A 22,606-nucleotide genomic window follows, 5' to 3' on the forward strand; every position below is an offset into this window, starting at 1 on the left:
CAGTCATTCCCAGTGGTTCTGCTGTGAGGGTAAATTTACATATTACCCTTTTATTATATAGGATTATTGACACTATTTCCTATGCTGTACTTTACATCCCCATGACTATTCTATACCGGCTAATTTGTACTTCTTGTTTTTTAATTCTTACTGTTAACTGTATTACATATGCCCCCTTAATCCCTCATTGTCCTCTCCTAACCCTCTCCTATGCTCCAGTCCAGGCCTTCACCTCCCTATTACCTGTGTCCATTGGTTATGCTTATATGCATACAAGTTCTTTGGTTGATCTCTTACCAGCACCACGCAACTCTTGCCCATCCACCCCTGCCTTACCTCTGAGGTTTGATGCTTCTATGTCTCTGGATCTATTTTTATCCACCGAGCCAAACCGGGTAGGGGAATATATGTTTCCAACTGGCTAATTTCGCTTAGCATAATGCGCTCCAGGTCCATCCATGCTGTTGCAAATGGTAAGAGTTCTTTCTTTTTTACAGCAGTAAAATATTCCATCGTGTATCTGTTTTTACTCTTTAAACCCAGAACACAGAACTTTTTTTTTTTTTTAGAACTTTTTAATTGCAATCACTAAGAGGAGGCTTTGGCACAGAAGGGAGGAACTGACTTGAGGTGCCTGAAGAGAGGCTGGGGAGGGAAACAGTACAGGGAGAATGGCCAGGAGTCCTGCATTAGGCTTCCAAACCTAAGGGGCCATTTCTCCCCAGAGGAGCCAGCCCCTCCCTGTAGCCTCAGGACAGGCGATGAAGCCTGCCACACCCTGCATTCTGAGCTTTGCAGAGGAAACAAAGGCAGAGGCCAAGCTTACAAGTCTGAATAGTCTCAAGGAGCCCTCAGTGACTGGATTGAAGGGGGCCCTGTTGACCCAGATATTCTGGGAAACAGACTGATAAAAACTCCAGGTTGCCAGCCAATCCCATGTCTCCATACAAGGATCTCTGTCCAACCAAGTGCAGAGTAATATTTTGGGCCACTCGTGAAGCACTACTTGTGGGCCAGGAAACAACACCCATCTTATTCCCTGAAAACGAAACAGCACCAACCGCAACTAAAGCGCTGTCAAAAATAGATGCTTAAGTAATTAAGATTGACAGCTGGCAGACAGGCAAAGAGGGCACATTGGCCCCACCTACTTGCAGAAAAAGCCTGTGAAGACAGATACAAGCAGAGAACCTGTGGATTGCTTGGAGCTTAAAGCAGGGTGCTAAAAGCCAAAAGAAAGTGCCTGACAATGGTTAGCACCTAAGTAACTAACAGGAAGCCCAGAATTGGCAGACAGAACTGAAGAGAGTGGCCCTAAACCAGCTCCCATGGGGAATTAAAACTCAGCTAAAGCGAATGACACTTCTATCTTTTTTTATACTAGAGGTCCAGTGCATGAATTCGTGCACCAGTGTAGTCCCTCAGCCTGGCCTACAGGATAGGGATGAAACCGCCTCTCTGACATCCCCCAAGGGATCATGGATTGTTATAGGGCGCAGGCCAGGCCGAGGGACCCCACCAGTGCACAATCGGGGCTGGGGAGGGGCGCAGGAGGTTGGCCAGCCAGGGAGGGACCGCAGAAGAGCTCCAGAGTGTGTCCAGCCCAGAATCCTCAGTCCCAATCAGCCGGACCCCAGCAGCAAGCTCACCTACTGATCAGAGCGTCTGCCCCCTGGTGGTCAGTGCATGTCATAGCAACTGGACAACCAGTCGACAGTCTGCCCTGAGTGGTCAGTGCACGTCATAGCAAGCGGTTGAGTGGCCTCAGCATATCATTAGCATATTACGCTTTGATTGGTCGAATGGCCAACTGCACAACCGGATACTCAGCATATTAGGCTTTTATTATATGAGATTTTTATTTTTCTAATTTTATTTATTTATTTATTTATTTATCTATCTTCCTTTCTTCTCTTTTTTTCTCCCATTTCATGACTCCTTTTCCCATTTTAGTTTTTTTCTCTCCTTTCTTTTTCCCTCCTTTTTAAAAATTTATTTTCTTTATCAGCTTAGTGACATAATTATTCTAGTATCTCTTGGTTTATTCATTTATCTAATTTCCTCTTCCCTGCTCCTACTCCATTACCCCTTCTCTTTTCTTTTTCTACTCTTTTCTTCTCTCTCTCTTCTCTTTTCCACTCCTAGTTTTTAAACTTCTTTCAGTTCCTAAATTTAGGCCTATCTGCTCTCTCCTCTATTCCCCTTTTCAAAAAAAAGACATTTTTTTAATTAATATTTTTCTTTTCTTCTTGTCTCCTTTCTCTCCTCCCTCCTCTATCCAAAACCATGTCCTTCCCCTATTCCTCTAATTCCTTAACTTTATGTTCTTTTTTAAGCCTTGCATCTACAGATTCTACCCTCCACCCTTTTCTAGGTGTTTTTTGTGTGTTTTGGTTTATTTGTTTCATGTTTTCTCCACATATTACTGCTTTCTTTCTATTTTTCACATTATCATTCTTGCTCTCTTTCCTCTTTCCTAATTCCCTTTTCACTAGTGGTCACATTTAAAGTGGTTATATTGCCGAAACCGGTTTGGCTCAGTGGATAGAGCGTCGGCCTGTGGACTTTAAGGTCCCGGTTTTGGTTCCGGTCAAGGGCATGTACATGGGTTGCGGGCACATCCCCAGTAGGAGATGTGCGGGAGGCAGCTGATCGATGTTTCTCTCTCATCGATGTTTCTGGCTCTCTATCTCTCTCCTTTCCTCTCTGTAAAAAATTAATAAGATATATTTAAAAAAATAAAATAAAATAAAGTGGTGATAGGTGTCTGTGTACATTAATGTCCTGTTCCTTCTGTGTCATGTCTTGGCTTGCATTTTGTGTTGTTCGGTCAGCACCTCCACAACAGTTGGGACTTTGTGGCAGGCAGGAAGCCACATAATCAGACACCCCGAGAGGAGACTCCATTCATGAATGGAATAACATTCAAGACCCAACTACAGCCCTAGCCATTTTGGCTCAGTTGATAAGAGCATCACCCTGCAGACTGAAGGATCCTAGGTTCAATTCCAGTCAAGGACATATACCAAAGTTGCAGGCTTGATCCCCATAGGGGACCTGAAGGAAGCAGCTGAAAATGATTCTCTCTCAACATTAATGTTTCCATCTCTCTCTCTCCCTCTCCCTTCCTTGTTTCCATCTCTCTCTCTCCCTCTCCCTTTCTTGTTGTCCTAGAACTTGCATAGACTCTTTACCTTTAAAAATTTCTAAAGTTGCTGCTTTGATGGGTAGTTTTTTTTTAAAGTATTTTTTTTTAAAAAAAAAACACCCAACTACATCAGGAGAACACAAATATCTCAAGTAGGGGACTTCCCTAGAACACCCAGCCCAGGAGACCTGAAAGAATGCACCACTGGGTCGCACAATACATCTACTGAATAAGACCAATTCAAAATATGGGTGGCATAGCAGTTTGATCTAATACATAGGAACAATTAAAAAGAATAGCAAAAATGGGGAGACAAAGATACAAGTCCCAAATAAAAGTAATGGAAGAATCACCAGAAAAGGAACTAAATGAAATAGAGTCAAGCAATTTCTCAGAGAAAGAATTCAGGGTAATGGTTATGAGGATGTTCAAATGTCTGGATGTGATATTCACCAACATGTATAAGAATCAAGAGGAAATGAAGAATGACATAGCGGCAATAATGAACACAATGGAATGTTTCAACAGTAAACTAGAAGAAGCTGAGGACCCAATCAAAGAATTAGAAGACAAGGTAGAAAAAAAATACCCATCAAAGCAGCAACTTTAGAAATTTTTAAAGGTAAAGAGTCTACGCAAGTTCTAGGAAAACAAGAAACAAAACAACATCCACATAATAGAGGTGTCAGAAGGAGAGGAAGCTGAGCAAGAAATACAAAACCTGTTTGAAGAAATAATGTCAGAAAAGTTCCCTGACTTGCCCTAGCCGGTTTGGCTCAGTGGATAGAGTTTCAGCCTGCGAACTGAAAGATCCCAGGTTCAATTCCAATCAAGGGCACATGCCCAGGTTGTGGGATCGATCCCCAGTGGGGCACTTGTGGGAGGCAGCTGATTCATGATTCTTCTCTCATCATGGATGTTTCTATCTCTCCTTCTTCCTTCCTCTCTGAAATCAATAAAAATATATATTTTTTAAAAAACCACAAATGTATTAAAAAAGAAAAGAAAACTTCCCTGACTTTGGAAGGAAAACGTCAGACAAGGCCAAGAAAAACAGAGAGTTCCAAACAAGATGAACACAAAAGACCGACACCAAGACACTTCGTATTTACTAGTAAATTGTCAAACGTCAAGGATAAAGAATCTTAAAGGCTGCCAGACAGAGACAGAAAGTTACCTACAAGGGAACTCCATTAGACAATTAACATATTTCTCAACAAAAGCATATCAGGCCAGAAGAGAATGCAAGGAAGAATACAAAATGATGCAAAGCAAGGGACTGAATTCAAGAATCCTCTATCTAGTCAGAGTATCATTCATAATTGAAGGGAAAATCAAAAGCTTCACAGACAAAAAAAGGCTAAGAAAGTTTATTACCACCGAGCCAGCAATGCAAGAAATGATAAAAGGACTGTTGATAAGAAAATATAACTCATATATATGCTGTCTATAAGAGACCCACCTTAGAAAAAAGGACTCACACAAACTGAAAGTAAAGGGATGGGAACAAAATTTTTAGGCAAATGGAAATGAAAAGAAAGCTGGGGAAGCAATACTTATATGTGACAAAATAGAATTCAAACTGAAGGCCATAACAAGAGATAAGGAAGGCCATTTCATAATACTGAAGAGAAAAATACAAGAGGCTATAACTCTGGTAAACATATATGCACTCAATACAGGAGCATTGAAATATATAAAATAAAAACCTTCAGGAGGACACCAACAGAGACATTGACAGCAATACGATCATAGTAGGGGACTTTAATACCCCACTGACATCACTAGATAAATCTTCTAGACAAGAAAATCAACAAAGAAACAGCAATGCTAAATAACTAGAACAGATGGAACTAACTGACATCTTCAAAACATTCCACCCCAAAGCCACAGAATATACATTCTTCTCAAGTGCACATGGTACATTTTCAAAGATATACCGCATGTTAGGAAACAAGCTAAGTATCTAGAAATTCAAGAATATTGAAATCATATCGAGCATCTTCTCAGATCACAACGGCATGAAATTAAAAATCAGTTACAATAAAAATGCTCAAAAACAATCAAATACATGGAGTCTAACAGCATGCTGCTATTAAACAAGGAATGGGTTCCAAAGACATTAAGTAAGAAATTTAAAAAATCTTGGAAAGAAATAAAAATGAACACACAACAATCTAAAATTTATGGGACACAATGAAAGAAAAAGTTCATAGCACTACAGCCTTACCTCTAAAAAACAAGAAAGGTGTGCAAGGGAAGCCAGCAGCCACCACCCGCGACCACACACCCTCAGGGAGCCAGCAGCTGCTGTCTGCTACCTCGCAGGGAGCCTGCAGCCACTGCCCACTCACACATGGGGAGCCTACAGCCGTTGTCCGGGACCTTGCAGGGAGCTAGTACCCACTACCCAAGAACACACACATGCGTGGGGAGCCAGCAGACGACACCCACGATCATGAGTGGAGTGAGCAGCTGCCTCCTGCAACCACATGCGTGAGGGGAGTCAGCAGCCACTGTCCACAACCTTGCAGGGAGCCAGCAGCCACTGCCGAGACCGCATGTACGTGCAGGGAGCCAGTAGATGTCACCCGTGACCCTGAGGGGAGCAACAGCTGCTGGTTGTGACCATGAGCATGAGGGGACCCAACAGCTTCTACCCACAACCTCAGAGGGAGCCAGCAGCCACTGCCTGTGACCACGCACATGTGTGGGGAGCCAGCGCCACCAAGTGCAACCACCTGAAGAGCCAGCAGCCGCTGTCTGTGACCTCGTGGGGAGCCAGTAGCCACTGCCGATAACCATGCGCATGTGCGGGGAGCCAGCATACGCCACCCGCAAACACGTGGGGAGCCAGCAGCTACTGTCTGCAACCTGGCCAGGAACCAGCAGCAATCTGAACTGCAATTGGAGAAAAAAAATCAGAAGACAGGAGGAGAGCCTGAGAGAGTTTTGGGACAACATACGTTTAATAGGGGTGCTAGAAAGAGAAGAAGAGGGGCAAGGGTTAGAAAACCTATTTGAAGAGATAATGTCAAAAAACTTCCCTAATTTGGGAAAGAAAATAACTTCATAAGCACAGAGAATCCCAAACAAGATGAACCCAGAAGACCCATACTAAGACAAATCGTAATTACAATGGCTAATGTTAAGGACAAAGAGAGAATCTTAAAGGCTGCAAGAGAGAGATAGAAAGTTACCTACAAGGGATCTCCCATTAGACTACCAAATGATTTCTCAACAGAAACACATCAGGCCAGAAAGGAATGGAAGGAAGTATACAAAGTGATGTAAAGGAAGGGAGTGAATCCAAGATAACTCTATCTAGCAAGGCTGTAATTCAAAATTGAAGGGGAAATCAGAAACTTCACAAAGAAGAGCTAAGAGAGTTTATCACTACCAAGCCAGCAATGCAAGAAATCTAAAGCAACTGTTGTAAAAAGAAGAAAAAAATTTAAAAAGGGAGAAGAAGGAACACCAAAAAAAATAAAAATGGCTATAAACAAGTTCCTATCAATAACTTTAAACGTAAATGGACTAAATGCTCCAATCAAAAGACAGCAAGTGGCTGAATGGATAAGAAAACATGACCCATATAAACAACACATAAAAAAAATTGGAAGACAAAAATCACATAATCATATAAATTTATGCAGAAAAAGCATTTGATAAAATCTAACACCCTTTCCTGATAAACACTCTCAGCAAAGTGGGAATAGAGGGATCATACCTCAACATAATAAAAGCCTAAAGGCTCCATCATAAAACTACTGGACTTAATAAATGAATTCAGCAATGCAGCAGGATACAAAATTAACACCCAGAAATCTACAGCTTTTTTATACAACAACTAGAGGCCTGGACAGATATGTGCAAAAAATGAAATCAGAACACCAACTTACACCATACACAAAAATAAGCTCAAAATGGATAAAGGACTTAAACACAAAACGGGAAAGCATAAAAATCTTAGAAGACAGGAAACCATAAAAATCTTAGAAGCCATAGGCAGCAAAATAGGAGAAATTTGTCATTACAATATCTTTACCAATATAGCTCCTAGGGTAATGGAAGAACATAAACAAATGTGACATCAAAATAAAAAGCTTCTGCACAGCAAAAAGAAACCACCAACAAAATAACAAGAAAGCCCACTGCATGGGAGAACATATTTGCCAATGTTATCACCAATAATGGTTTAATCTCTAAAATTTATAGGGAACCCCTACAACTTAACAAAAGGAAGATTAACAACCCAAACAAAAATGGGCAAAGGACCTAAACAGACACCTTTAGAAAGAGGACATAAGAAAGGCCAAGAGACATATGAAAACATGCTCAGAGTCACTAATCATCTGAGAAATGCAAATCGAAACAACAAGGAGTGAAGTTTATCCGAGGCGCGATTATTGCTAATTGAAAAAAAGAAGGAATTCTTACCATTTGCAATAGCAGTGATAGATAGAGCGAGCGAGCATGGACCAGAAAATAAAAACTGGTAATAAGTTATCTAACACTACAACTTAAAGAATTAGAAAGAGAACAAGAAAAGCCCAGAAAAAGTAGAAGGAAGGGAATAATAAAGATCAGAGCAGAAATAAATGACATAGAAACCAAAAAAATAATTGAAAAGACGAATAAAACCAAGAACTGGTTCTTCAAAAGTATAAACAAGATTGATGAACCCTCTAGCCAGGCTCACAACAATACAAAGAGTGAGGACCCAAATAAATAAAATCAGAAACAAAAGAAGTGAAGTAACAACTGACCCCACAAAAATACAAAGGATTGTAAAAAAACAAACAACAACAAAAAAAAACTATGAACAGCTCTACTCCAACAAACGGGACACCCTGGATGAAATGGACATATTCTTATAAAAATACAACCTTCTAAAACTCAATCAGGAAGAATCAGAAAACCTAAATAGGCAAATAACTGCTGATAAAATTGAAGCAGTAATGAAAAAAATATTACCCAGCAAACAGAAACCCTGGTCTGGATGGATTCACAGGAGAGTTTTACCAAATATTCAAGAAGAACTAACACCTCTACCTCTCAAACTATTCCAAAAAATTCAAGAGAAAAGAACACTTTCAAACTCTATGAGGCCAGCATCATCCTAATTCCAAAACTAGATAAAAACACGACAAAGGCCGAAACCGGTTTGGCTCAGTGGATAGAGCGTCGGCCTGTGGACTGAAAGGTCCCAGGTTCGATTCAGGTCAAGGGCATGTACCTGGATTGCGGGCACATCCCCAGTGGGAGATGTGCAGGAGGCAGCTGATCGATGTCTCTCTCTCATCGATGTTTCTAACTCTCTATCTCTCTCCCTTCCTCTCGGTAAAAAATCAATAAAATATATTAAAAAAAAAAAAACACGACAAAGAAAGAGAACTACAGACTAATATCTCTGATGAACATAGGCATTAAAATCCTCAAAATAATTTTAGCAAATACAGTAAACATATCATAAATCAGGACCAAATGGGATTTATTCCGGGGATGCAAGGTTGGTACAATATTCGCAAATCAATAAACGTGATACCTCACATAAACAAACTGAAAGACAAATACTACATGATCATATCAACAGATGCAGAAAAAGCTCTCGACAAAATTGAACAACCATTTTTGATAAAAACTGTCAGCAAATGGGAATAAAGGGAGAGTATCTCAACAACAAAAGGCCATATATGAAAACCTACAGACATCATCATACTCAATGGGCAAATATTAAAAACATTTCCCCTAAGAACAGGAACAAGACAGGATGCCCTCTTTCACCACTCTCAGTCAAAATAGTTCTGGAAGTCCTGGCCATAACAATGATACAACAAGAAATAAAAGTAATCCAAATTGGAAAGGAGAAATAATGTCTCATTATTCACAGATGACATGAGACTGTACACAGAAAACCCTAAAGACTCTTTCAAAAAAAATACTAGATTTGATAAATGAATTTGAGAACGTAGTAGAATACAAAATTAACACCCCAAAATCCATAGCATTTTCATACACCAATAGAGAACTCTCAGAAAGCGAAACCTAAAAAAAATCCCATTTACCATTGCAACAAAAAAATTAACATACTTAGCAATAAACTTAACCTAGGAGGTAAAAGGCCTGTACTCTGAAAACTACAGGATATTGAAAAATGAGATAGAAGGTGAAGACATAAACAAGTGGAAGAATATACCATGTTCATGGATTGGTAGAATCAACATCATTAAAATGTCCATACTACCCAAAGCAATCTATAGATTGAATGCAATCCCCATTAACATACCAATGGCATATTTCACAGACCTAGAACAAACACTCCAAAAATGTATATGGAACCAAAGAAGAACCCGAACAACTTAAACAATCTTGAGAAAGAAGAATAAAGTTGGATGAATCAAAAGATCAGATTTCAAGTTATGTTACAAAGCCACTGTGCTCAAAATAGCCTGGTACTGGCACAGGAACAGGCATATAGATCAATGGAACAGAAGAGAGAACCCAGAAATCGACCCAAGCCACGATGCTCAATTAATATTTGACAAAGGAGGCAAGAGAATACATTGGAGCAGAGATAGTCTTTTTATAATAAGTGATGTTGGGAAAATTGGACAGGAACATGTAAAAATATGAAACTAGATCATCAACTTACACCACATACAAGAATAAACTCAAAATGTAAGTCGTGAAACCATAAAAGTCCTAGAAGAAACCATAGGCACCAAAATCTCAGACATGTCTTGTAGCAGTATGTTTACCAATAAAGCTCCTAGGTCAAAGGAAACTAAGGAGAAAATAAACAAATGGGACTACATCAAAATAAAAAGCTTCTGCATAGCCAAAGAAACCATCATCAAAATAACAAGAGTAGCCGAAACCGGTTTGGCTCAGTGGATAGAGCGTCGGCCTGCAAATAACAAGAGTCCACTACATGGAAGAACATATTTGCCAATGATACATCTGATAAGGTGTTAATCTTCAAAATATATAGGGAACTCATACAACTTAACAAAAGAAAGACAAACAATCCAATATAAAAACGGCCCTAGCCGGTTTGGCTCAGTGGATAGAACGTCAGCCTGCGGACTAAAAGGTTCTAGGTTCGATTCTGGTCACAGGCTGAAAGGTCCTAGGTTCGATTCTGGTCAGGGGCATGTACCTTGGTTGCGGCACATCACCAGTAGGAGGTGTGCAGGAGGCAGCTGATCGATGTTTCTTTCTCATCGATGTTTCTAACTATCTATCCCTCTCCCTTCCTCTCTGTAAAAAACCAATAAAAAATTTAAAAAATGGACACAGTTGCATAACCTAGACCAGTGGTCGGCAAACTCATTAGTCAACAGAGCCAAATATCAACACTACAACAATTGAAATTTCTTTTGAAAGTCAAATTTTTTAAACTTAAACTATATAGGTAGGTACATTGTTATTAACTTAATTGGGGTACTCCTAAGGCTTAGGAAGAGCCACACTCAAGGGGCCAAAGAGCTGCATTTGGCTCGCGAGCCGCAGTTTGCTGACCACGGCCCTAGACCTTGAGTAAAAAGATCAACATCTTTATATCAAATCTGAATGTTGAAAAGCATATGAGATATCAATCTTGTGTCCAGGAGTAAAGTTTCAATTCTCCAGAATCCTGTGGTTCTTTGTTAAAAAACATAAATACATTAGAATTGTTTTGGCTTTTTTCATATGTTAAGGTAAAAGGATTCCGGCAGGTTTTTGCCAACAATTGACCAATAATATGGGACCAGGCCTCCATTTTTACTTCACCTGTCTCAGGTCCAGCAATTCCTAAGGCAGACAGACACAGCCTTGAAAGAGATGGATTCTAATGCAATCACTGGTGAAAGCTTTAAATATCTATATGTAAATTACTTCCAAATTTAGATACCATCCAAGAACTATGTTCTGACTGCCAGGATGATATATTTAACTTCTTATATCTCCATTTAACACTCAAACCTAAACCATTCCAAATTAACATCACAATCTCTCTCCCTATCAGTTCTTTCTCTAAGTTGTACAAATCAAAGATGAGGGAATCATCCTAGGCACTTTGTTCTCCCTATAACACATCCAATTCCTTTATACCACGTCTACTCAATTTTATCTCCAAAATAAATCTCTAATCCAGTGGTTCTCAACCTTCCTAATGCCACGACCCTTCCTCATGTTGTGGTGACCCCCTAATTTCATTGTTACAAATTGAACATAATTAAAGCATAGTGATTAATCACAAAAACAATATGTAGATATATATATGTTTTCCCATGGTCTTAGGTGACACCTGTGAAAGGGCCGTTCGACCCCCAAAGGGGTCACGACCCACAGTTTGAGAACTGCTGCCATAGAGTATTAGCAAAGGGATCTTCCCAATGCACTATATTTTTATTCTGTTGCTCTTTTGCTTAAAAACCTGTAATACCCAATCTGACTTTTCACTATTTTCTTTCCCAGACAAATAAATTCATAATCTGACAAATCATTCCTATCTAAAAACCCCTCTCTTCCAATTCCTTGTACTTGTAATGCCCTTCTCACTCCTGGTCCTTTAAATTCTCTCTCTCAGTCAAGTACCAAGCTAAATCTCTTTCTGCCTGAACTTTCCCACAGTGATTTTAAGCTAAAAAAATATTTTTCTAAAATACTATGGTAATTGTAATTTGAATTATTTAGATAAAATGAGATATTTGTGTTTTTTTAATGTTTATTTCATGTGTATAAAAATATAACATATTTCCAACTAGAATTTTAACAGAAATTGTGTATCACAAATACTTTGCTTCCTTCTGTACTCCCAACTAGTGGACACTTGATAAATTCATAATTACCTCCCATAGAAATAAAAAATCCCCAAGATTAAGGCCAGTGTTCTAACCTTAATCTTGCTGAGAGTTGACAAGATAACTTCTTACAGATAGGAATTTAAAACGATGAATCTAGAATGCCTATTTCAAAAAGTATGCTTTACCAGCAGATTTTGTTTCATTTCTTAAACAAACATGGAATTGGAAGAAACATAAAACAAAAACTCTGAAACCTACCGATACAGCTCTTGAGACAATGGAAACTAAGGAGAAAATAAGGGACTACATCAAAATAAAAAATTTCTGCATAGCAAAAGAAACCATCAACTAAACAACCAGAGGGCCCACTGCATGGGAGAACATATTTGCCAATGTTATATCCAATAAAGGTTTTATCTCCAAAGTTTATAGGGAACTAACACAACTTAACAGAAGGAAGATAAACAATATATCAAGAAATGGGCAAAGGACCTAAATAGACACTTTTCAAAAAAGGACAAGCAGAAGGCCAAGAGACATATGAAAACATGCTCAAAGTCAGTAATCATCTAAGAGATGCAAATCAAAACAACGAGGTACTGTCTCACACCTATCAGAATGGCTATCATCAACAAGTCAACAAATGACAAGTGCTAGTGAGGATATGGAGAAAAAGAAACCCTCATGCACTGCTGGTGGAATGCAGACTGCTGCAGCCACTGTGGAGAACAGTATGGAGTTTCCTCAAAAAATTAAAAATGGAATTCCCATTTGATCCAGTTATCCCACTTCTATAAATATATACCAAGAAATCAGAAACACAAATCAGAAAGGATATATGCACCCCTACATTCATATCAGCACAATTTACAATAGCTAAGATTTGGAAACAGCTTAAGTGCCCATCAGCAGATGAATGGATTAAAAAACTGTGGTACAGGAAAACCAATATGACAGCATAGGTAAACATCTGTACTTGCTGCCTCCCACAACCACATCAAAATTACAGCTAAAATACTGAACTATCATCCAGAACCACAGGAAAGCTGGCTGAGTGGAAGTACTACAACTAGAGAAGTAAAGAAGAAAGCGCATTGAGACTGGTAAGAGGTACGGAGGCGCAAAACAGGCTGGCACCCAGGTGTGCCGCTCTTTTAATCAGGAGGGAGATACAAGCTCTAGCTTGCTCTAAGTTCCACTGCCGGGCGAGACTCAGGGGGACCCAGACACATACAGGGAGAAATTGGACTGTCTGGCATCGGGGCAGGAACGCAGGGGCGGCTTTCTTCCAGACAGGCGTACTTGCAACAGTCATTGTTCCTGTGTTGCAAGGCTGACTGGCAGCCATTGCTGTTTGCTCTGCCCTGGAGATTCCCTGATAAGCTGCACTACCCAATTTACAACCCCTCGCAAGCTGTGTTCAGTGGCTTTTGCATATGAATGGTCTGTCCATTCTCAGCCTAAAACCTGTCAAACAAGCTGCAACTGAGTCAGGGAGCTCCAAAGCTATCAAAAGAAGGCCCAAGGCTGCACAAACAACAAGCCTGCCTTGATTCAGAGCTGTGCCTCGTCTGGGCACTTCCAAACCCGATACAAAGAGTAGGAATCTGCAGATCTCTCTGTAGCTCCTACGAGGTAGATCCACGCAATGGCTGACTTTGCACCTCCTTGGAGATCCAAGCCAGTGTACCCAGTGGTCAGTGCAAGATCATATCAGATTATAACTCTTCAATCCATAAGTGACACACTCTAGGGACAGACTCAGTGAGCACCAAAACCCCACTGAAGCAAGTCCTGCCCCATAAGGATGTCTCCTGAAGAGCAGCCCTCCCACTATAGTAGCAGCTAGTCCTCACAGCCAATTGCCCTGGAGGTCAATTCCTCCCAGTGATACCAGTAGCAAACAAAGCTCAAATACAACAAGGCTATGCACACAGCCCACACAGCTCAGATGACTGGGGAGGCTGAGCCACTGGGTCCTACAGGACACCCACTACAGAAGGCAACTCTACCAACTCCAGGGAGACATAGCATCTACTCAATACATAGAAAAAAACACCGCAAGAATTTCTAGACACCTCCGAGGAACTTAGTGAAACCTTCAAGGATCTTAGTGAGAATACCAAAAATATGGATAAGGACCAGTCAGAAATTAAGCATACACTGACTGAAATAAAGGATATTATGCAGAGTTCCAACAGCAGACTAGAGGACCCCAAGAATCAAGTCAAAGATTTGAAGTATGAGGAAGCAAAAAACACCTAACCGGAAGAGCAAAAAGAAAAAAGAATCCAAAATTATGAAGATAGTGTAAGGAGCCTCTGGGACAACTTCAAACATACCAACATCCGAATTATGGGGGTGCCAGAAGAATAGAGAGAACAAGATATTGAAAACCTATTTGATGAAATAATGACAGAAAACTTCCCCTACCTGGTGAAAGAAATAGACTTACAAGTCCAGGAACCCCAAGAAAACCACAAGAGGAATCCAAAGAGGACCACACCAAGACACATCATAATTAAAATGCCAAGGGCAAAAGACAAAGAGAGAATCTTAAAAGCAGCAAGAGAAAAACAGTTAGTTACCTACAAGGGAGTACCCATACGATTGTCATCTGATTTCTCAACAGAAACTATGCAAGCCAGAAGGGAGTGGCAAGAAATATTCAAAGTGATAAATAGCAAGAACCTACACCCAAGATTACTCTACCCAGCAAAGCTATTATTTAGAATTGAAGGTCAGTTAAAGAGCTTCACAGACAAGAAAAAGCTAAAGGATTTCATCACCACCAAACCAGTATTATATGAAATGCTGAAGGGTATTCTTTAAGAGGAAGAAGAAGAAAAAGGTAAAGAGAAAAAATTATGAACAACAAAGTGACAACAAATACATATCTATCAACTAGTGAATCTAAAAATCAAATGAATAAAAAATCTGATGAACAGAATAAACTGGTGAATATAATAGAATCAGGGGCATGGAAATGGAGCAGACTGACAATTCTCGGGGGGAAGGGGGTGGGGGTGGTGGGAAGTGATTAGACAAAAATCTTATATGCAAAGGGCGGGGGAAAAAAGGAGACATATGTAATACTCTTTGTAATACTTTAAGCAATAAAACAATTTAAAAAATAAATTAAAAAAAATTAAAAGAAGAAGATACATGAGCCAGCTTAGAGGAGGCCCAGAGTGATCCTCTTGCTCTCAGTGATCAGGAAAAGGCAAGCTCCCTGGGAAGCCAGACAACCTCTATGCTTTGTTGTGTAGACAATAATAAAGTCAGGGACAATATCTTTAAACTGGGTTGTTCGAATTCCACTGAAGTCTGCTTTGGATTTGCGATTTCCAGGCTTGCTGTATTGTACTATGATTTACTGAGATATAAATCAGAGATACAAATACCTGACATTCCCTTCTTTAGGAGATTAAAATTATGATTCATGATTGAATGCCAACAACTCTTGCTATGTTACACAAGGTACTTTTAAAATAACAACATTTTACATTTGTATGTTTTATAGTGTCAGATTCATTATTCATAAGTGTGTTGTTTCTGTATGATTGTCTTGTTAAATTTCTGGAAAATGTGTCATTTCATGTTGCCAGTATTTTTATTCAATGCACATTTATTTCACCAAGCACTAATTGAGCACCTACTATCTTCCAAGCTGCTGTCACACTCTAAACATGCTTAGTAAAGTTAACCAAAGTGTTTTTCCATCACAACCTGAGACAAAAGGATCTATTAGATAATAAATCTCATGTCAATCACATTAAAAAAAAAAGATCTTATATGCATGTATGCAGTATCTATGGATGCAGACAGTGAGGTGATGAGGGCTTAGTGTGGGGTAGGAACTGGGTGGAGGGAAGCTATGGGATGAAAAAAGAGGGACATCTGTAATCATCTGAACAATAAAGATTAAAAAAAACGAAAAAAACCTGTGGTACACCTATATAATGGAATACTATGCTGCTGTAAAAAAAGAAGGAACTCTTACCATTTGCGAAAGCATGGATGGACCTGGAGAGCATTATGCTAATTGAAATAAGCCAGTTGGAGAAAGAAAAATATCACATGATCTCACTCATTTGTGGAATATAATGAACAACATAAAATGATGAACAAAAATAGATCCAAAGACATAGAAGCATCAAAACGACTGACCAGCCCTAACTGGTTTGGCTTAGTGGATAGAGCGTTGGCCTGCAGACTGAAGGGTCCCAGGTTCGATTCCGGTCAAGGGCATGTACCTTGGTTGCAGGCACATCCCCAGTAGGAGGTGTGCAGGAGGCAGCTGATCGATGTTTCTAACTCTCTATCCCTCTCGCTTCCTCTGTGAAAAAATACAATAAAATATATTTTTTTTAAAAAATACTGACCAACTTCAGATGGAAGGCAGGTGGTTGGCGATGGCAGTAAGAGATCAACCAAGGACTTGTATGCATGCATATAAGCATAACCCATAGACACAGACAGTAGGGGTGTGGGGGCATGTGCTGGGCGGTGAGAACAGGTAGGGAGAGGTCAATGGGGGGAAAAGGAGACACATGTAATACTTTAAACAATAAATAATTTTTTTAAAAGTCTGAAATCTAAGAAATACACCTACATGTAAAAAGACCACTATTTTTTCTCTGCCATACATTTTCCTCTTCAATAGTTCTTATAAATTGTGTTTATTCCCTTCCAATCATGTCTTGGCACACTTATCGAAAACAAAATGAAATACCTTTTAAGCACTTAAATTTTGTAAATATTTGATGTTTAGAGCATAAACATTTCTAAATACTCAATCCAGTATTCAGTTCTTACCTGCAGTTTCTGATGTATTTGGAATAATTCATCATATATCTGATTGATCTGATATGGAAGTAAACTCTGCTTATTTGATGCTTTAGATGTTGGATAACTGACACGTTTCAAAGGAGAGTCACTTACATCACTACAACATTCAGTCCAATTTCTTGAATTTGAGGCAAAATTAGTTGGCCAGGCTACTGCTAAAAAGTAAAAATTTTAAACTTTATTAATTTAGTTTTAAGTATTCACAGATAATCTTCAGGAAGAACTACTTTAAATATGAATTATAGTATCTTTTAAAATTTCAGGTAATATATGTGGAAAGGATGATACAGCAAAGGTAGTAAAAATGTTACATTTAGAAAATGTGGATGAAGACTATACAGAATTCTCTGTGATCTTTTGGCTACTTTTCAGTTTGAAATTGTTTCAATAATAGATTTTAAAGTGCACAAAAACACTCATCTATTAACTGTCTAGGATAAGAAATGTAGTTACCTCAGAAATTCCTGGTCATATATTAACCACTAACCCAAATGTAGTGTTAATCATTGCTTCACTTCTTTTTAAACTTTGCTACTTATATTTTTTAAAAAGGCCTTATTTACCTTGATAGGCAAGTAGTGTTTTAGGCGCTTATACTGGCTACATATTTTCTCTGCATTAAACATGCTTTCATATAATTCCTTTTGAATTTATTCAATTAACTTGTTAAAATAAATCCAATGAATTGGAATTGCTCTCGCTAAGGATACTCAATTTTTATTTAGATAGATAGTTTGTATCAACCTGCCTCGCAGTATTTATGCATTCAAACTGTACAACACTGTCCAAAACTGAAGAATATTAGGTGTCAGTGTCTTTGTTCTGCTCACTACAGAAAAATTATTCCTCATCACTGCTCAGCAAAATTCATCGTATATGCTTAATGCTTAATCAACACTTGTATTATTTAATTTATTTTTTCCAGTTTCCTTGCATTGTAGTGTCTCTGTTACTGGTTTTTAAGAGCTTGTTTATGACTAAAGATGTTAACCATTTCTCATGCATTGCAAATGAAATACCATGTTTTTTCTTACTATTTTATTCTGTTATACTTTTTGATTGTATCAAACTTGTGTATTAAATATAATCATGTTCTGTTTTAAAAATAATAAGGCTTATTTGGTTTTTGCCTATTTTTAACTTTATACAATGTCTGTAAATATATAATGTAATTATGTAATTTCTATAACCTCCTCCTTTAAATAGCATGCTCTTGTTTTAATGCCAGAATTACCTTGACTGCTTTATCCTATATTTTTATATGCCACATAATGGCTATCAATGTGGCAATAGTGCTCTCAAAAACTTACAGCCAAGAGGGCCTCATCTCTGATTGCCTCTTTCACTAAAATCGTAACAGAATTATGCAGCCAGGCACATAGAGATTAACTACTAATTCAGTGCCTAAGGAAACCATACCTTAAGTAACCTGGAATATTTTCTAAAAATATTAAAGGATTAGTCAAATACTACTAACAATCTTTTACTCACTTCCTAACATATATTGACATGAAAAAGAACTAAATAAATTATACAAAGTATTCATTTGATTAACTTATTTTCATAAGTTTTGAGAGTTTAGAAATATTACTGGAAAAAAATGAAGTTTATTTTTTTTCTTTCCTTATGTAACTATCTCATGGTTTATAAAAATTTAGAACACAGAAATATAGACACCTGAGGACAAGTGTTATCACTATGGTGTAAACTTTATGTGGGCTACTTCACAAAGTTATTATTTAAATGATTATTCCAAAAAGAATATTTATTTTACCTTTTTCTACTTCTTTACAAGACTGCTTGGTTATTTTGAAGTTATTAACTCTATGATCCTTCTCAATTAACTCTACTTCTGTTTCCCGTTGCTTCAAATTATGAAAAGAATCCAGTTCATCATCTAGGCTTTAAGAAAAATTATGTCAAAGCATTCTAGAAGTTTACTATAGCATTCTAAAAAGATAAAATTGCTTCTCAAATATTAACAGCAACACATTTGAGAAAAGTGTAAACATTTTTTTTAAAAAAATATATTTTATTGATTTTTTACAGAGAGGAAGAGAGAGGGATAGTTAGAAACATCGATGAGAAACATCGATCACCTGCCTCCTGCACACCACCTACTGGGGATGTGCCCACAACCAAGGTACATGCCCTTGACCAGAATCGAACCTGGGACCCTTCAGTCCGCAGGTCGACACTCTAGCCACTGAGCTAAACTGGTTGAGCACGTAAACATTTTTTAAAAGCAAAAAGTAAAATTATAAACAGTAAGTCATTGATACTGTAAACTCACTAAAAGTATCTTCCTAAAGATACAAATACTAGAGGCCCAGTGCTAAAAGAATTATTGTTTAACATGAGGAAACTGAACCCTAAATCATTTAAATAACTGACAGATGATGTAACTAGTAAAAGATGAAAGAGAACTAGACTCCCAACTGTTCTCACCAAAAAGATGATCTCAAAGTTGAACTTTCTCAAAGTTGAAAGTACTGTTCAAAAGAAGTAAAATGCAAGCCACATAAGGTAATTTAAATTTTCTAGTAGCCACATTAAAAACATAAAATGATGTAAAATTCTAACAATATGTTATATTTAATCTAGTATATCTAAAAGAATATCATGTGAACATGTAATTGAAAGGACAGAACAGGACTGATAGCTGTGTCCTTAACCCCTCTTCCAAGAAAAGCCGCAGAATGTATCAGTTACTCAGCCTGCCCTTATCTCGGCCAATGGGAAAGTGGGGGAAACTAGCCCAAGGCCAAGAGTATGCTAGCCACTCCCCTGTCTTTGTGTAACCAGACCCTAGGTGCACCCTGCCCTTGCGTCACTAGCCCCAGGCCCTCACTCAACCAACCGGAATCAGCCAAATCAGTGGTCAGAGTGTGCCCCCACCCCCCGACCCCAAGCCCTATAAATTCTTTGCTCCCTTGGGACTCGGGGCTCTCTCTTGCATCCAGTAATGGAGGCAAGTGGGGGGACCAAGTCCCGGGCTTGAATAAAAGACACTATGCTTTTGCATAGGACTCGGCTCCCTAGTGGTCTGTCTTGGGGGATTTTGAAATCTGGGCATAACAGTAATCAGTATTTTAAAATTAGGATATTTTACATCTTAGGGCCCATTTTCTTCAATCTGATGTGTATTTTAGACTTCCTACATACCTCACTTCAGAAAAGCCCTATTTCGAGTACTCAATAGCCACATGCATCTACTGTGCTGGACAGTAGTGTAATTCTATACTAGGTCATAACTAGGGATTGTGGAAAAACTGTGCAACGTTATAAAACCCTTTATAGTAGAAAAGCATTAAATTATAATTTGAAGTATACCAGAAGCAAAAAATTATAAAATTACCAGTTAAATATAAGAAAATAATTTCCATGAATTCTCAAATATTTTAAAATAATTTTCACTTTCCTCACTCTCTAGTCAAGCGGTTCTCAACCTGTGGGTCACGACCCCTTTGACGGTCGAAAGACCCTTTCACAGGGGTCGCCTAAGACCATCCTGCATATCAGATATTTACATAACGATTCATAACAGTAGCAACATTACAGTTATGAAGTAGCAACAAAAATAATTTTATGGTTGGGTCACAACAAGAGGAACTGTATTTAAAGGGCCAGAAGGTTGAGAACAACTGCTCTAGTCAATATATCTCATGTTCAAATCTTGAATCCAGATCAACTAGGCTACTCTGTAAATGATAAAGAGTACTAACAACAGTAATGATAATATTTGAATTTTTTTCTATGTGCTGTACATAGATTAACTCATTGAAGTAGAGAATAAAACAATTATATTAAAAATTTAAGCTACCAAATATCAATTACTTTAATAATATATGATATTTTAGGCACAATTGTCTTTTTTCTTCTCCATAATTATCTCAAAATTTCATTCTGTATATGTCTTTGTTGTTTAACATTATTTCAAAACTAGAGGCCTGGTAAACAAAAATTTGTGCACTCAGGAGGGTCCATCAGCCTAGCCTGTGCCCTCTCGCAGTCTGGAGCCCCTCGGGGAATGACCACTTGCTGGCTTAGGCCCGCTCCCCAGAGGATTGGACCTAAACTGGCAATCAGACATCCCTCTGGCATCTCGGGAGCCCTCGGGGGATGACCACTTGCCAGCAGGGAGCAGGCCTAGCTGCAGTCGGACATCCGTAGCAATGCTGAGGTGGCGGGAGAGGCTCCCACCACAACCACTGTGCTGGTAGCTGTCAGCCTGGCTTGTGGCTGAGCAGACTCCCCCCGTGGGAGCACACTGACCACCAGGGGGCATCTCCTGCATTGAGCATCTGCCCCCTGGTGGTCAATGTGTGCCATAGTGACCAGTGATTCCCAGTTGCTCTGCTGTTAGGTGCAATTTGCATATTACCCTTTTATTATATAGGATAGAGGCCTGTTGCATGGGTGGGGGCTGGCTGGTTTGCCCTGAAGGGTGTCCCGGATCAGGGTAGGGGGTCCTGCTGGGGTGCCTGGCCAGCCCGGGTGAGGGGTTGATGGCTGTTTTCTGGCTGTCCACAGCCCCTTCGGGGTGGGGGTCCCCGCTGGGGTGCCTGGCCAGCCCAGGTGTGGGGTTGATGGCTGTTTGCTGGCTGTCCACAGCCCCTTCAGAGTGGGGGTTACCACTGGGGTGCCTGGCCAGCCCGGGTGAGGGGCTGATGGCTGTTTGCAGGCTGTCCACAGCCCCTTCAGGGTAGGGGTACCCACTGGGGTTCCTGGGTGAGGGGCTGATGGCTGTTTCCAGGATGGCCACAACCCCCAGCCACCCAAGATCCCAGTGGAGGCTGGCTGGAAGCAGGTACCTGGGATTTATTTAGCTTCTATAATTGAAAATTTGTTGCCTTTTGTGGAGGCCACAGCCAGCGGAAAGCTTGGCTTCCTCCCTTGCTGGGGCAACCAAGCCTCCTGCTTGCTCTAGCTCCGTGGCTGCCGGCTACCATTTGGTTGGGTTAATTTGCATACAGTCACTCTGAGTGGCTGGTGGGCATGGCTTGGGGCATAGCAGAGATACAGTCAATTAGCATCTTTGTGTTTTATTAGTGTAGACTAGAGACCCGGTGCACAAAAATTTGTGCACTCGGCGGGGAGGAGGGGTCCCTCAGCCCGGCCTGTGCCCTCGCAGTCTGGGACCCCTCGGGCGATAACGACCTGCTGGCTTAGGCCTGCTCCCGGTGGCAGAGGGCAGGCCCAATCCCTACGTGCAGCCCCTGGTCAGGCTCAGAGCAGGGCTGATGGGGAGTTGGGGCGCCGCCCCCTGTCATGCACAGAGCAGGGCGATCGGGAAGTTGTGATGCCACCCTCAGTCACGCTCAGGGTAAGGCCAATTGGGGGGTTGGGGCACCGTCCCGTCCCACTCTAGGCAGGGTCGATGGGGAGGTTGCAGCGCCACCCCGTCACGCACAGAGCAGGGCAAATCAGGGGGTTGGGGCACTGCCCCATCACCCACAGAGCAGGGCCGATCAGGGAGTTGGGGCACCGCCACTCTCACACTCAGGGCAGGGCCGATGGGGAGGTTATGGCTCTACCCCATCACACAGAGAGCAGGGCCCGTGGTGGGGGGGGGTGAGGGGGGGGCGCTACACCCTGTCACACACAGAGCCGCGGGGCGATCAGGGGGTTTGGGCACTGCCCCCTGTCACGCTGATCCCAGTGCCGGGAGGCCTCTCGGCGCCGCTGATCCCGGTGCTGGGAGGCATATTACCCTTTTACCAGATAGGGTAGCAGCCTGGTGCACGGGTGGGGGCCGGCTGGTTTGCCCTGAAGGGTGTCCTGGATCAGGGTGGGGGTCCCTACTGGGGTGCCT

The 22,606-nt window shown here is 40.3% G+C and overlaps 1 protein-coding gene across 1 annotated transcript in view; it reads right to left on the reverse strand.

Moving 5' to 3' along the window:
- The window catches only part of CCDC138 (coiled-coil domain containing 138), a gene marked incomplete at its 3' end in the record, with an annotated part of 183,736 nt that overhangs the window by 157,083 nt on the left and 4,047 nt on the right, over positions 1–22,606 (reverse strand). The window contains exons 4-5 of the mRNA XM_015564007.1: positions 18,566–18,693; positions 16,759–16,946 (exon numbers count right to left, since the gene is read on the reverse strand). Coding sequence (XP_015419493.1) covers positions 16,759–16,946; positions 18,566–18,693 — 316 coding nt within the window. The remainder of the gene's footprint in view (positions 1–16,758; positions 16,947–18,565; positions 18,694–22,606) is intronic.

This window comes from Myotis davidii, unplaced genomic scaffold (assembly GCF_000327345.1).
Source record: "Myotis davidii unplaced genomic scaffold, ASM32734v1 scaffold979, whole genome shotgun sequence".
Taxonomy (NCBI): Eukaryota; Metazoa; Chordata; class Mammalia; order Chiroptera; family Vespertilionidae; genus Myotis; species Myotis davidii.